At 42.9% G+C, this 14,441-nt stretch overlaps 1 protein-coding gene across 9 annotated transcripts in view; it reads right to left on the bottom strand.

Moving 5' to 3' along the window:
* Positions 1-12,239: 12,239 nt before the first annotated feature.
* SRRM1 (serine and arginine repetitive matrix 1) overlaps positions 12,240-14,441 on the bottom strand; it is a 29,180-nt gene continuing 26,978 nt past the window's right edge. For 8 of the 9 annotated variants that reach the window (XM_075264611.1, XM_075264613.1, XM_075264614.1 and 5 more), the window contains 2 exons: positions 13,589-13,756; positions 12,240-13,288 (listed from right to left, as the gene is read on the bottom strand). In XM_075264611.1, coding sequence (XP_075120712.1) covers positions 13,184-13,288; positions 13,589-13,756 — 273 coding nt within the window. In that variant the 3' untranslated portion in view covers positions 12,240-13,183. Of the gene's footprint in view, positions 13,362-13,588; positions 13,757-14,441 lie in introns of all 9 variants that reach the window. The other variant, XM_075264617.1, reaches the window with a different exon arrangement.

Below are 14,441 nucleotides of genomic sequence, written 5' to 3'. Positions count from 1 at the left end.
AACACTGTGGAGACTTCAAAGGCCTACTGCTGTAGCGTAACCATAGGGAGGGGTTTATCCTCCGTCACTTGGATATGCCGCTATTCTATTTCTATCACTTTGGCTTTCGAGCGACAATGAAACCTGTAGAGTCGTCACAATACTCACCTAGTCCTTTAGCAGACTGGAATTACTCATACTTAACCCCTTCCAGCCAGTGGCATTTTTTTGATTTTTGACTCTGCAACTTCCAAACCCCATAACATTTTTAAATTTTCGTTTTCAGAGCCATATGAGGGCTTAATGTTTACAGGACAAATTGTTCTTCATAATGGTACTATTTATTATTCTGTACAATGGAATTAGAGAAAAAGGGGCATCTGTGCAACTACAGTATTCACTGTTCAGCCAAAATGAGAAGTCACCTGTATTCTATGTTTTGGTATTATCCCAGGAATACCAAATTTATATAGTTTTATTTACATTTTAACACTTTAAAAAAGCCAAAACTTTGCAAAAAATATATTTGTCTTAAAGTCACCATATTCTGACACCCGTAACTTTTTTATATTTCCGTGTACAGCACGGTGGCTCAGTGGTTAGCACTGCAGCCTTGCAGCGCTGGAGTCCTGGGTTCGAATCCTGCCTAGGACGACATCTGCAAGGAGTTTGTATGTTCTCCCTGTGTTTGCGTGGGTTTCCTCTGGGTACTACGGTGAGATTTTGAGCCCTATATGGGACAGTGATTGTCAATGTCTGTAAAGTGCTGCGGAATATGATGGCGCTATACAAGTAAGCATAATAATTAATAAATAAATAACGTACTGCTGCTGGGAGTGGACTAAAATAAAAAAAAAATGAAGAGATACTCACCTACCCTGTGATGATATGTCCTAAATACCAGACATGTGACCACTGAGGCCAATGATTGGCCACAGCAGCCACATGAGCTGCTTGTGCATGCACTGAATGAAATGGGGGAGCAGATGCCAGAACACAGAATCAGGGGTAGGACAGTATCACATCTTGTAATGGACTGTGCATTGTACACCCACTGGGCCACCTTAGCAATGCCTTTATTTAAATAAGCCTCTCTGGTTTTCAGCCTATAACCTCTTTGGCTGTCGACTTTGTTGCGGGGGGACTACCAAGCTGCTTCCTTTCGGAGTGGTTCTAGTATGGGTGGCAGCTGACCATGGACCAGAATGGCGCCGCGAGGCAGAAGGGCGTCCCTGGCTAAGTGTCAGAAACGCCCTTCTGACTGTAAAGCGCTACTTTACTGGGACAGATAGCGCTTTACGCCGGGCACAGATCGGGAAAGCTTTCCAGCAGTATATAAAACTGCATGTGCCCGATCTGATTAAAGGTCCTCTTTAACCCTAGAACGAATACCTGGGGCCTCGCAGGCCTGCCAGGTTACTTGTTTTCTATTTTCTGTAAAATTACTTTAGTTAGATTTTTGAAACTCTAGGTATTCCTCAGGTATATAGTTGTTAGTAATTTCCAGTTGTTCATATATTTTTATGTTACAGGCATTTCGGTATAACAACCTTTTTACTAACCCATATTCACGCACCAGGGGCCTTTTAGTCCTGTACTAGGTTTACATGTAATACTCAGTCTTTTTGTCTGTATTGTTGCTGGGGAAGAACTTTTATGACTCTGCTATTGCTGGGAAGAGTGTGGGGGGAGGGGGCACCAGGGGCCTTTTAGTCCTGTACTAGGTTTACATGTAATACTCAGTCTTTTTGTCTGTATTGTTGCTGGGGAAGAACTTTTATGACTCTGCTATTGCTGGGAAGAGTGTGGGGGGAGGGGAGGGGGCTCATAACATCATAACTTAGTACAACCTCTTCAAGGATTAGTTTTTATCAGAGACAACCCTTTCAGAAAATGTCTGCTACAACTATCAGCTGATAGTTGCTGGTCTCACTCTTTGTACCCCCAGTAAACCATCTGATTTTACAAGGGGAATCTGTGTCAGAAAGACATATTTTTTGCAGAGGAAATAAGTGGGCATTTCCTGTAAATTATGTCAATAAGCCTTAACAGACTAAAATAAAATACCGTGCCCTTTAGATTCTGAAGACATTCTGTTTTTCCTTACTCTTCAGAGTTCTATTATAGCACTGACTTAAGAGGAACATGAGTTGATCTTTCCAGACAGCGCACAACAGTGAGACACTAAATAAAGCAATGGCTTGTTAGGAAGCTGCGGCCAGAACTGGCAAGTATGTTATTGTAGTCATTACACTGTTACTATAACTGGCACATTAAAGAAGAACTATTTAAAGGAATACAAGTAGAATGATATGCAGAGAAGAGGTGCATTTTAAGAGGCATTGCTTTTAGCGCTCAAATGGCTTGATTACTGTAAAATTCCCATTATATGGAAAGGTAACTTCTGGAATACTGCATTATGTGTTCCTGTGGCAGTACCATTTGTGAAGGTCTAAAATGTAGTAAGTACATATGGTGTTGAGTTACTCAACTACTGAACACTATCAAGTTTTTTTTTGTTTTTTTTATATTTCATACAATTACATTGTTCAAGACAAAAAAACAAGTAATGCAGTTTTAGTAATGATTACAGTGGAAAACATATAACTTTTGAACACCTGTTTACCTCTTATACATGTAGCGTTTGTGCCTAATAACCCAGCTACAATAAGAAAATCATGGGTGGGTTTTTGACAAGTCCCAGACCATATAAAGTTTCTGCAGTTTCATATCTACAGTAGCTATCAACAACCTGTATATACAATTATACTCATAAAGTTACTTTCAGGAAATATGCTGGGTTTGGGGGTGTTCTTCTCATGGTCAGTAATCCCAGCATTTTATAGGCTGATACTTTTATCTCTTTTTCACATGATCAGCTCAAACAGATTGTTTTTTGTGTATTTTCTGGTGGTTTTATGGAGATCTAAATGTAAATAATATGTATGAACTCTGCACATACACTTTTATTTTTAAAATTTGTGGCACAAACCACATTCAACTTCGTTCTTTTTTTTTTTTTTTTTTTTTTGTAGTTTTATGAAAAAATACACTTAAAGGGAGTCTATCATTAGAAAAACACATTTTTAACCTGTTTCTTCACCGTCACTGATGAAAAGATCTCCACCCTAATCTCTAAATCCCAACTCACCTCCTACTTGCTTGATCTAATCCAGTCACATCTGAACCTCAAACTCACTGAAGTCATTACTCCGGCCCTAACCCATCTCTTCAAACTATATATACAAGACTTCTCCCGAGCTGCACCACTTCTCTGGAATGCTCTACCCCGGACAATAAGATTAACTCCCAATTTCTACAGTTTCAAACGCAAACTAAAGACGCATCTTTTCAGACAGGCCTATCACAATTCCTAATACACAAAATTGTCTGAACACTGTATAAGCAAGGCCGCCCCTGCTACCTCTTGTGTCACCCCCTCTACCTCATAGATTGTAAGCTCTTTTGAGCAGGGCCCTCAGTCCCATTGTGTGAAATGACGTTCTTTGTTATGTATGTCTGTATCTGAACCCTATAAATTGTACAGTGCTGCGGAATATGTTGGCGCTATATAAATAAAATGTATTATATTATTATTATTATTATTAAACTATCCCTAACCAATGCATCCTTCCCTTCTCCTTCAAATATGCCACCGTCACACCCATACTTAAGAAACCGTCCTTTGACCCGTCCTCTCCAGCCACCTATCGCCCCATCTCACTGCTCCCATATGCCTCAAAACTGCTCGAGCAACACGTCCATGCCGAATTATCCTCCTATCTCTCGTCCAACCTGCTCTTTGACAGACTTCAGTCAGGCTTCAGACCCCATCATTCCACTGAAACTGCGCTAACCAAAGTCATTAACGACCTTCTAACTGCCAAACCCAAGCATCACTACTTCTAGTCCATGTCTTCCTCCTCCTTAACCTCTCCTCTGCCTTTGACACAGTCGACCATTCTCTCTTATTAGAAACGCCCTCATCCTTTGGTATCTCAGACCTGGCCCTTTTCTGGATCTCCTCATACCTCACATCAGCGTCTCCCACTCGCATACCACCTCCTCACCACACTCTCTTTCTGTAGGTGTCCCTCAAGGCTCCATCCCAGGACCCCACCTGTTCTCCATCTACAACTTTGGCCTAGGTCAACTCATAGAATCTCATGGTTTTCATTACCATTGCTATGCTGATGACACTTAATTATACATCTCTGCACCAGACATTACCTCTCTGTTGTCCAAAGCTCCAAAGTGTCTAGTGACCGTAGCCTCCTTTCTCTCCTCCCGCTTTCTCAAACTCTACATGGAGAAAACAGAGTTCATCATTTTCACCCCACCTCGTAGGGCCCCTCTACCTGACCCATGTATCAAAGTTAATGGAACCATGCTTACCCCTGTCCCACGGATCTGTTGCCTTGGGATAACCTTGGACTCTGGCCTATTCTTCAAATCGCACGTCCATACCCTCAAAATCTCCTGCCACCTCCAAATCAAGAACACCCATCAAATCCACTCCTTCCTCACCCCTAAAACTACAAAGATGCTAGTTCATGCCCTCATAATCTCCTGCTTAGATTACTGTAACACCCTTCTCCATAGACTCCCAGCAAATACTCTCACCTCCCTCAACTCCACCTTAAACTATGCGCTTGCTATACACCGCTCCCTTCTGCCAATCTTTTCACTTGCTATCTGTGGCCCAGCGAATAGAGTTCAAGTTACTAACACTGACATACAAAGTGTTAGGACTGTGTGGCAGCTGTGGTCAAGATATTAGGGTCACAGCCTGTTCCACTGCACAGTTCAGCATTCATAGGGTTAACTTCCCTTGCAGCAGCCGGCATGGTCGACTGTCTGACTGACTGGGGTGTCGACCAATGTACGCTCGGCGTGGGCAGCTGGGCTGTTTCCTTGGACCGCCCCTTCCCTATTTAAGGAGGCTGGTCTGGATGCCTGAGGCTCTAAGATCAAACCTCAAACCTAGGGGGGTGTGCGTGCGTGCGTGCGTGCGTGCGTGCGTGCGTGCGTGTGTTCCAGCCTGAACTATCTTACTTGGCATTAGATAGAATTACCGTTGGCCAGCTAGCTGTGTTGTGTGAAACTGGGAGCACACACTGGTTAATTGGTCTCTGTCTAGTCCAGGAATTCTGGCTAGACAGTTTTGTTTGTTGTAGCAGCTGCTCAGGGTCTCTCTGTGATTTAACAGAGCGCACCCAGTAGGTGTATTTATCTGGCAGTGACACTAACTGCCAGACCGTGTTCACACCGGGGTGTTTTCGCAGTTCAGAGTCCAGTAGGGCTCTGCAGGGTTTTTGGTTATTTTTTTTATTTTTTTTTTAATAAACCCTGCTGACCATAACACAAAGCCATCCACAACCTGTCCCCTCCATATATCTCTGACCTAATCTCCCACTACCTGCCCACACGTAACCTCAGATCCTCCAAAGACCTCCTACTCCGCTCTTATCCGCTCCTCACACAATCAGCTCCAAGATTTCTCCCGTGCAACCCCCATTCTCTGGGCAGGGCCCTCTATCCCACTGTGCCAGTCGGTCATTGTTAGTATTATATTTGTTTGTATATTTTGTGTAACGTATGTAAACCCTCAAATGTAAAGCACCATGGAATCAATGGTGCTATATATAAAAAAAAAAAACAATAATAATTTTTAATGGCACATTGGAATAACCTTTAAAAAGGCTATTCTATTCCTACCTTCCATTCTAAGTTTCTCGCTGCCGTTTCTGATAAAGTAGGTTTCTTCATACAAATTATGATCACAGAGCAACCGGGACACTCCCCCTGTGTTCCAAGCACACCACCACCCCTTAGCTGCTTATGTTCACTCCCTTCCTCCTCTTTGCCAGAATTTCTGACTTTTACAGGCATCGAACGCAGCACTGTATGCAATTGGCTTTAGGCCGAGCTGACTGCACATGTCTGGGCAGTCATTTTCCTATGGTCTGCTACACGAGCGTACAGTATAGTAAGGAATACCCACAGTGCTCCGTGATCATAATTTGCATAACAGAAGAAACTGATTTGATCAGAAACAGTGCAGAGCAGCTTAGAATGGTAGGTAGGAGAATAGTCTTTTAAGGGTATATTCACACTGAGTTTTTTGGAACGGATTTTGACACGCAATCCACCTCCAACAACATCTCCCTTCGACTTCAATTGGAACCACTTGCTTTTTTTTTCCTGCTATCTAGTAGTGGAAAAAAGAAGCGAGCTGCCCTATCTTGCCGCGGTGAAAGTCTCCCTCCCGATTAGGCCCATTCTTCAGGTCTAATCCGGAGCGGAATGCTGCGACAGGATGCCAGTGCACTGCACCAACATTCCATCGTGGCTAGCTGCGCGGAAGTGTTCACACGCAGAATGCAAATTCTGCCATGTGAACATACCCTTAAAGGCTATTCCAACATGCCATTAGTTAAAAATGTGTTTTCTAATGATAGGCTCCCTTTAACTGCAAAAATCCATGAAGGTGTTTGTGTCAGCATGCCATTAAACACTATGAACACAAGGTACCTATTTTCATAAATTGCATTTGTTACAGCAATTCCAAATTATTATGCAAATAGGATTTAAGTGTCAAAAGATTTTTTTTTTCTTTGGTTTTTCAATTAAACATGTATAGTATTGTGTCTCAGGGCTCTTGGGAAAACTGAAATCAATCTCAAACACCTGTGATAATTAGTTTGCCAGGTGATCCCAATTAAAGGAAACCTATTTAAGGGTTGGTTCACATCTGCGTTGGTATTCCATCTGCAAAAGTCCGCATGGGGACCCCCCGAACGGAATGCTAAACACAATTGCAAGCGCTGTGCAGTCAAAGCACACAGACCCCATAGACCAGGGATCTTCAAACTTTTTAAAACAGTGGGCCGGAGGCAGAGCAGGTCGCACAGACATTGGGAGCAGTGCCCTCCAATAGGTAAAGTGAAGTGCGCTCCATGGCCTGGCCCGAGCTCCCCAGGAGCTTCATTATAAATGCACGCCTGCCAGCGTTGTCGGCGGGGCCAGACAGAAGCGTTTGGCGGGCCGCATGTGGCCCGCAGTTTGAGGACCCCTGCCATAGACTATAATGGGGTCCATCTGCTTACTGCCAGATCTCCGCACAGAACATGCGGACAGGAAAGTAGTTCACAATCTACTTTCCTGTCCGCATGATTCGTCTTGACCCCATTATAGTCTATGGGGTCCATGTGCTTTAACTGCGCAGCACTTGCGATTGGAATTCTGTTCGGGGGGTCCCCATGTGGACTCCCCCGGATGGAATACCAACACAGATGTGAAAGAGGGGTAAGGCTAAGGCCCAAGTAACGAGTGAAAGGCAAAAAACTCAGTGGAAACGAATCACTTTTATTTTTGCAGCATTTTTCACAGAAAGTCTGCAAATGCCAGCATGTCCGAAGGTGTAATGGACATGTTGTGTTTTACCGCCACAGGTTTTTTCTGCTATATACAGATGGGATCAGCTATAATCCCACCCACTTTGCACGTAATGTAAAACGTAGCATTTTCTTTTTTTTTTTTTGCTGCGTTTTCATAACATGGGGCCCCACACTACAGAAGCACAGAGTTTTTTGTTGCACATTTTGCTGTTTTTTTTTTTTTAGTCAAAGTCAGGAGTGGATTTAAGAGAAGGGAAACACTTGAGTGTGTCCTTTACAAGCCACTCCTGAGTTTGGTTCAAAAAACCACAGCAAAATCTGGAACAAAAAATGTGTTTCCACAATGTGGGGCTAAGATGGACGTTCCATGTTATTACATTGGCGACAGTAGATGGCAGTTCCGTTGGTGCTGTAGAATCTTCGCCCCCTATAGAAGGAACTCCTGTTGGAATCACAGACCCAGTGGGTTAGACAGAAGATTCTTCCTCTTCCAGGAAGCGCACTTATCCCTCAGATGGTGAATTCAGTTAGGAGATGGAAAGTCCACTGTCCAACCTCATTGGACCCTGCTGACAACAGAAGCATCACTCTCAGGTTGGGGAGGCCACCTGAAAGATATTCCGACTCAGCGTCTTCGAATTCTCTCAAGAAGATGAGTTCATACAATTGGAGAGCGCTCTGAGTAGTAAGTTTAGCAATCCTTCACTTTGCCAACCAACTAAAGGACAAAGCAGTCAGAGTGAGATCAGAAAATATGACAACTGTCCTTTACTTGAACAAGCAGTAATGAACTTGGTCACAACCCTTTCTAATGAAAGTGGGAAAGATCTTGAGTTGGGCAGAGAAAAATCTAACTCATCTGTATGCCGTACATGTCAAAGGATTGCTGAATATGATAGAGTATCAATTGAGTAGAGGAATCTCTGTTCCAGGGGAATTGTCTCTCCATCCAGAGGTCTTTCAGGCAATCACCCTGAAATGGGGACAATCCATTGGCTGTGGATCCCCTGTCCATCTCTTGGTGGTTCAGACTGGCATACATGTTCCCTCCTCCAGTCCCCATGATTTCAAGGGTATTGGTGAAGTTTAGACAGGACCAAGTCTCAGTAATTGCCATCATTCCATTCTGGCCAAAGACATCTTGGTTTCCCAGCTTATCCATATGTGTCACGTGATATATTGGAGGCTTCCCCAATTTAGAACATAGTGTCTCAGGGGCCCAGTCTCTGAAATCATGTCACCATCATGTTGATCAGACCCTACTACAATCAAAGGGACTTTCTGGAGCTGTCCTAAATACTCCACGAACAAAAACTATGCCCGTATACATAACATCTTTATCTCATGGGCATCAAGGAAAGGGGATTCAGAGTTCTAATCCCTCTATTTCAGAAATTCCTTTAGGAGGGCTTAGACAAAGGCTTTATTATTCTATCTTGAAGGTTCAAGTGGGGGTCTTGTCAATCTGCTTAGGTAAGCAGTTGTCCCTAGAAGCTCTGGTAAAAAGATATCTAAGGGGTGCATCCAGGCTAAGCCAACCGGTTACTCACCTGATTCCCCAGTGGGATTTATCCACAGTTGTAAAAGGGTTGTGTGAGCCTCGCCTTGAATCTCTTGAGGAAGTTGACATCAAACCCCTTACACACAACACTGTTTCTTTTAGCAGTAACCACAGCTAAAATATTTTGGGAACTGCAAGCCTTATCTTTGAATCCTTATTAGCGATGAGCGAACACTAAAATGTTCGAAATTCGATTCGAACAGCCGCACACTGTTCGAACGGGTTTCGAACACCATTATAGTCTATGGGGGGAAATGCTCATTTCAGGAGTACGCAACATTCGATCAAATTCTACTTACCAAGTCCATGAGTGAGGGTCGGGCTGGATTCTTCTCCCTGCGCAGCGTCCCCGTGTCCTCTTCCGGCCTTGAATTCACTCTGCTGGGCATCGGGCCTAGGCAGAGCCGACTGCGCATGCCCACGCCAACATGCGCAGTCGGCTCTACCCAGGCCCGATGCCTAAGCAGAGTGAATGCAGAGCCGGAAGAGGACGCGGGGACGCTGTGCAGGGAGAAGACTTCTAAAGGTAAGAGAAGAACCAGCGTTGATTGGCAATGTATAGCATTCTGCCAATCAACACTGGTTCTGCATTGAATCTTAACTTCGAACAGCTAGTAGTATTCGATCGAGTACGAGTATTTCGAATACCGTAGTATTCGATCGAACACCTACTCGATCGAGTACTACTCGCTCATCTCTAATCCTTATGTCTCTTTCCATACAGAAAGAGTTCAATTAAGGTTTTGTCCCAAGGTACATTCTTACACTGACTTGCATCGAGTTATTTCATTACCTGTACTTTTTCCTAATCCAGTTACCCCAGAGGAGATAAAATTTCACTTCTTGGATGTCGCAAGATCCTTCAGAATCTATATTGGAAGAACTCTACCCTTTAGACAGTCAAAGGATCTTTTTCTTTCTTTTGCAGGAAAAAATAGGGGACTTACACCTTCTAAACATTCCTTGACCACGCGATTAAGGAAACCATAAATTTGGCCTTTATATCCCAGAGATAGGACCACATGGATTTTGGCAAGGATCTTTCTATTAGAGCAGTTTCCTAGATCTGAATGAAACATTCTCATTGAATACTTTGTTCTGTACAAAGTTGAATGTGATGATGACAAAAATCATCAATGGAAATCAAACCCCCCAAAATTAAAGTGGAAAACACACTACAGGCTGATCCAACTTTGATGTAATGTCCTTAAAACATGTCAAAATGAGGCTCAGTAGTATGTGTGGCCTCAACGTGCCTGTATGACCTCCCTACAACCCCTGGGCATGCTCCTGATGAGGTTGCAGATGGTCTCCTGAGGGATCTCCTCCCAGAACTGGACTAAAGCATCTGCCAACTCCTGGACAGTCTGTGGTGCAATGTGACGGTGGATGGAGCAAGACATCATGTCCCAGATGTGCTCAATCAGATTCAGGTCTGGGGAATGGGTGGGTGGGTGAGTCCAGCTTCAATGCCTTCATCTTGCAGGAACTGCTGATACACTCCAGCCACATGAGGTCTGGCATTGTCCTACATTAGGAGGAACCCAGGGCCAACCACACCAGCATATGGTTTCACAAGGGGTCTCAGGATCTCATCTCGGTACCTAATGGCAGTCAGGCTACCTCTGGCGAGCACATGGAGGGCTGTGCGGCCCTCCAAAGAAATGCCACCCCATACCATTATTGACCCACTGCCAAATCGGTCATGCTGAAGGATGTGGAAGGCAGCAGATCTCTCTCCACAGCATCTCCAGACTGTCACATGCTCAGTGTGAATCTGCTTTCATCTGTAAAGAGCACAGAGCGCCAGTGGCAAAGTGGCCAATCCTGGTGTTATGTAGCAAATGCCAAGCGTCCTGCACGATGTTGGGCTGTGAGCACAAACCTCATCTGTGGATGTCAGGCCCTCATACTATCCTCATGGAGTCGGTTCGTTTGTGCAGACACATGCATATTTGTGGCCTGCTTGAGGTCATTTCGCAGGGCTCTGGCAGTGCTCCTCCTGCGCCTCCAGCATGTCACGTTGCACCAAAGACTGTCCAGGAGTTGGCAGGTGCTTTAATCCAGGTCTGGGTAGGAGATCCCTCAGGAAACCATTTGAAACCTCGTCAGGGTCATGTCCGGGCGTTGTAGGGAAGTCATACAGGCATGTGGAGGCCACACACACCTGAGCCTCATTTTGACATGTTTTAAGGACATTGCTAGAGATGAACGAGTAGTATTTGATCGAATACCTCCCCGCCATAGGTTTCTGTGTAAGTGGCCGAACACCAAGGAGTTAAGCGCAAATCCAGGCCTCCATTGGTTAATAAATTTGATTTCCATTAATTATTGTGCGATTTTGTTGTCAACACATTCAACTTTGTACAGAACAAAGTATTCAATGAAAAGATTTCATTTATTCAGATCTAGGATGTGTTATTTGAGTATTCCCTTTATTTTTTTGCGCAGTGTATTTCCTGGGTTGAAAGGAACTGTTTCCTTACTTCAAATTTATTCTGCAGCTTCTTGGAGTTCTCACCAGACTTTTATAAATCACTATATTTAATGCTCGGGGCTCAGAGGCCATTTCCTATGGCCAATCAGTTTTAAACTCAGTTCTTCAAGAGGGCCCTTACCTAGTGGGATCTTCTTACTAAATCCCCACTATTGTGATGTTGGTGGGCCAGAAAGAAAGCGTATATAATGATTTTATTCTGCTTTCCCTTAGTTCCACCAACAGCACAAGGCTCTCTCCCCTCTCTGTGGGGGGGAGTTGGTACTTCCTTATACCAAGGAGAGGGAGGGGTTAATTATGTAACCATTTGTTATTTATTAAAAATTCCAGTCTATCCTACCAGTGCACAGGGGCAGAAATACCTAATATTGTGCTGCTGTTCGGATTAAGGGAGAAAACATATTAACATAATAATCTACACTTGTTATACGATTTCTCCAAAATATGGGAATAGCCCATATGTGATTGGAAACTATTGTATGGATACATGGGAGGGGGCTCATAATGGAAAGAGTGCTATTTGGCTTTTGGAGGGCAGATTTTGTTTGTTTAAGGGTGTCATGTCATATTTGCAGAGTCCCTAAAGCACCAGTACAATGGAAACGTCTCATAAGTGACCCCATTTTAGAAACAACACCCATAAAAAAAAACCGCCATGAAAACAGATTATACTGCACATATTTACCTTTGTTTTACCCAAAAGCTTCAGGCAAGTTTTTTTTAATGTGATTTCACAGCATGTGGAGGAAGAATCTGTTATAGATAGCAAATATGCAACCACAGGAACTTAGGCAACAACCCACCCCTTAAAAAAACTTTAATAAAATAAAAGTGAAATTCCAGTGTTCCAAGTTAGCATCTATTTAACAAAAAATGTCCACAACATAGTGGAGAACAGAACATGTGCTGATTATAGCGGATTTTGAGGTAAACTGGTTTTAATGGCCTCACACACAGGAATAGAAAACCATGGCCATATTACAATACGATCATCAAAGAGGTTTCCCAGAGAAATACTTATTACTGTATTACAATTAGATGTTTTGAGTGATCAGCCCATGCGCCCAACATGTGGTCTCCTGCTGAAGACTATGTTAAATACACTAGATTTCTTCCATTCATTTCTGTGGAAAAATATATATTTGAACAAGCACCACTCCATGAAGGGTGTGCAATTGGAGAGCCCCCTTACAGTTGGGATAGGTAAGGTTCCTATCTGTTGGACTCAAACAAATATCTGTTTTCAAACATTTCATATTAACAAACCACATTATGTTCCTTGGAAAACCCCTTTAATGGTTTAACAAAATTTGACCTCACATTGCAAACACAGGAGTTGTCTTCTAAGACTTCATATGATGTTCATGTAATGAAAATAAACAACAGTCTGTACAGTTTATTAAATCTGGAAAACTTATGGTATGACAATGGAAATATTAAAAGCAGAAAAAGGGAAACATTTTAACCAATCCAAATGTCAATTACGACAATACAGGATTGAGAAAGTACAATAAATGTTCAACGACTGCACGAACAGTTGACTTCCATTCCCATTAAAGCTGCAGGTGTTAACCTCTCCCACATTGTATGAAATGAATAGTTGTATGTAGGAAAACCCAACCTAATAACTGGAATAGTCTAACCTTCCAAATGCATTAAGCCATCTGAAGAAAAAAAAAAAATGAAAAAAAAAAAGATACAAAAACAAAATACAATTTACACTTTGCAAGTGAGACATGAACAGAACTAGGATTGAGGGGAAACCTGCGCTTTTCTCATGGAACGCAGAGCCTTCTCTCGTAAATGCTTCTCCAAATCGTCCAGATTTCCTTCTCCGTCACTTTCAGTCTCCTGGTGGGGGGGAAATGTATAGGATTTTTGTTTAGGGAGGCACACGCCCGGCATCAGTAGAATTTTTATTACGCTGCAGCAGAAGACAGAAAAGGAGGCAGAACAGTGATTGGTGACCAAAACTAGCAAATGGGGCCCACTACACTACCCACCACCCAAGTTAGTGCGTGCAGGAGAAGGAATGCTTCCGTAAAAACAGAAAAGCTTCAAGTGTTTTCTAAATGAAATAGCTGAATGCTGAATGGGGGGGGGGGGGGGAATCTACACTGCCAGGACGGGGATAAACAAAACCTTACTCACCTTCTTGGCTTCCATTTCCACATCTGCCTCAGTGACCTCTGGAGATGCAGCAGTAGCCGCAGCCTTCTCTTTCTTATGCTTTTTGTGTTTCTTGTGCTTTTTTTCTTTTTTATGTTTCTTGTCCTTTTTCTTCTTTTTCTTTTTTCCTCCACCTTCCTGATCTGATGTCTACAAAAGGTAGGGAAAAAAAGTTTATATTTGTAGTAGCATATTATAATAAAAATTCTCACCTGATAATTGCTAAGTAGAGATGAGCGAATAGTATTCGATCGAATACCTCCCCTGCATAGTTATTGGTGTACTCGATCGAATACCACACGGGAAAAATTCGATTCCCCTCCCACCTTCCTTGGCGCTTTTTTTTTTTTTTACAACAAAAACTATGCAGGGGAGGTATTCCATCGAATATACTCGCTCATCTCTATTGCTAAACTGAAGGAGTAACAAATAGTAGTAAACTGGAAGTAGGTTAATAAGAAATGAAAATAAAGGAATAACTCTAAGGTAGGGTTCACACTACCGTTGGATTCTGTTACGAAGATGTCTGTTTAAAAAAAACGGACACCTATCATACCAGACGCTGACACCAACTGATGCTAAGGGCATGTTCACTTCTGAGCCCCGGTCTTCGTTTTGCAGGTTTCCATTTCCTGCCCGAAACTGGACAGGATATGGAAACCTGCATTTATTTTTCAAACCCATTCATTTGAATGGGTTTAGAAAGTGTCCGACCATGAGCACCAGTGAGCGTTTTGTATCAATTGGTGTCAATTTTTTATACTACTTTTTTCTTTTATTTGCTGTTTATTTTCTGTGCATGCTCAAAAAGCATAAACTGATAGTAACTAATGGC

This window comes from Leptodactylus fuscus, chromosome 2 (genome assembly GCF_031893055.1).
Source record: "Leptodactylus fuscus isolate aLepFus1 chromosome 2, aLepFus1.hap2, whole genome shotgun sequence".
Taxonomy (NCBI): domain Eukaryota; kingdom Metazoa; phylum Chordata; class Amphibia; order Anura; family Leptodactylidae; genus Leptodactylus; species Leptodactylus fuscus.
The sequence above is the reverse complement of the archived record's forward strand: the minus strand, read 5'-3'. Positions and strand labels throughout refer to the sequence as shown.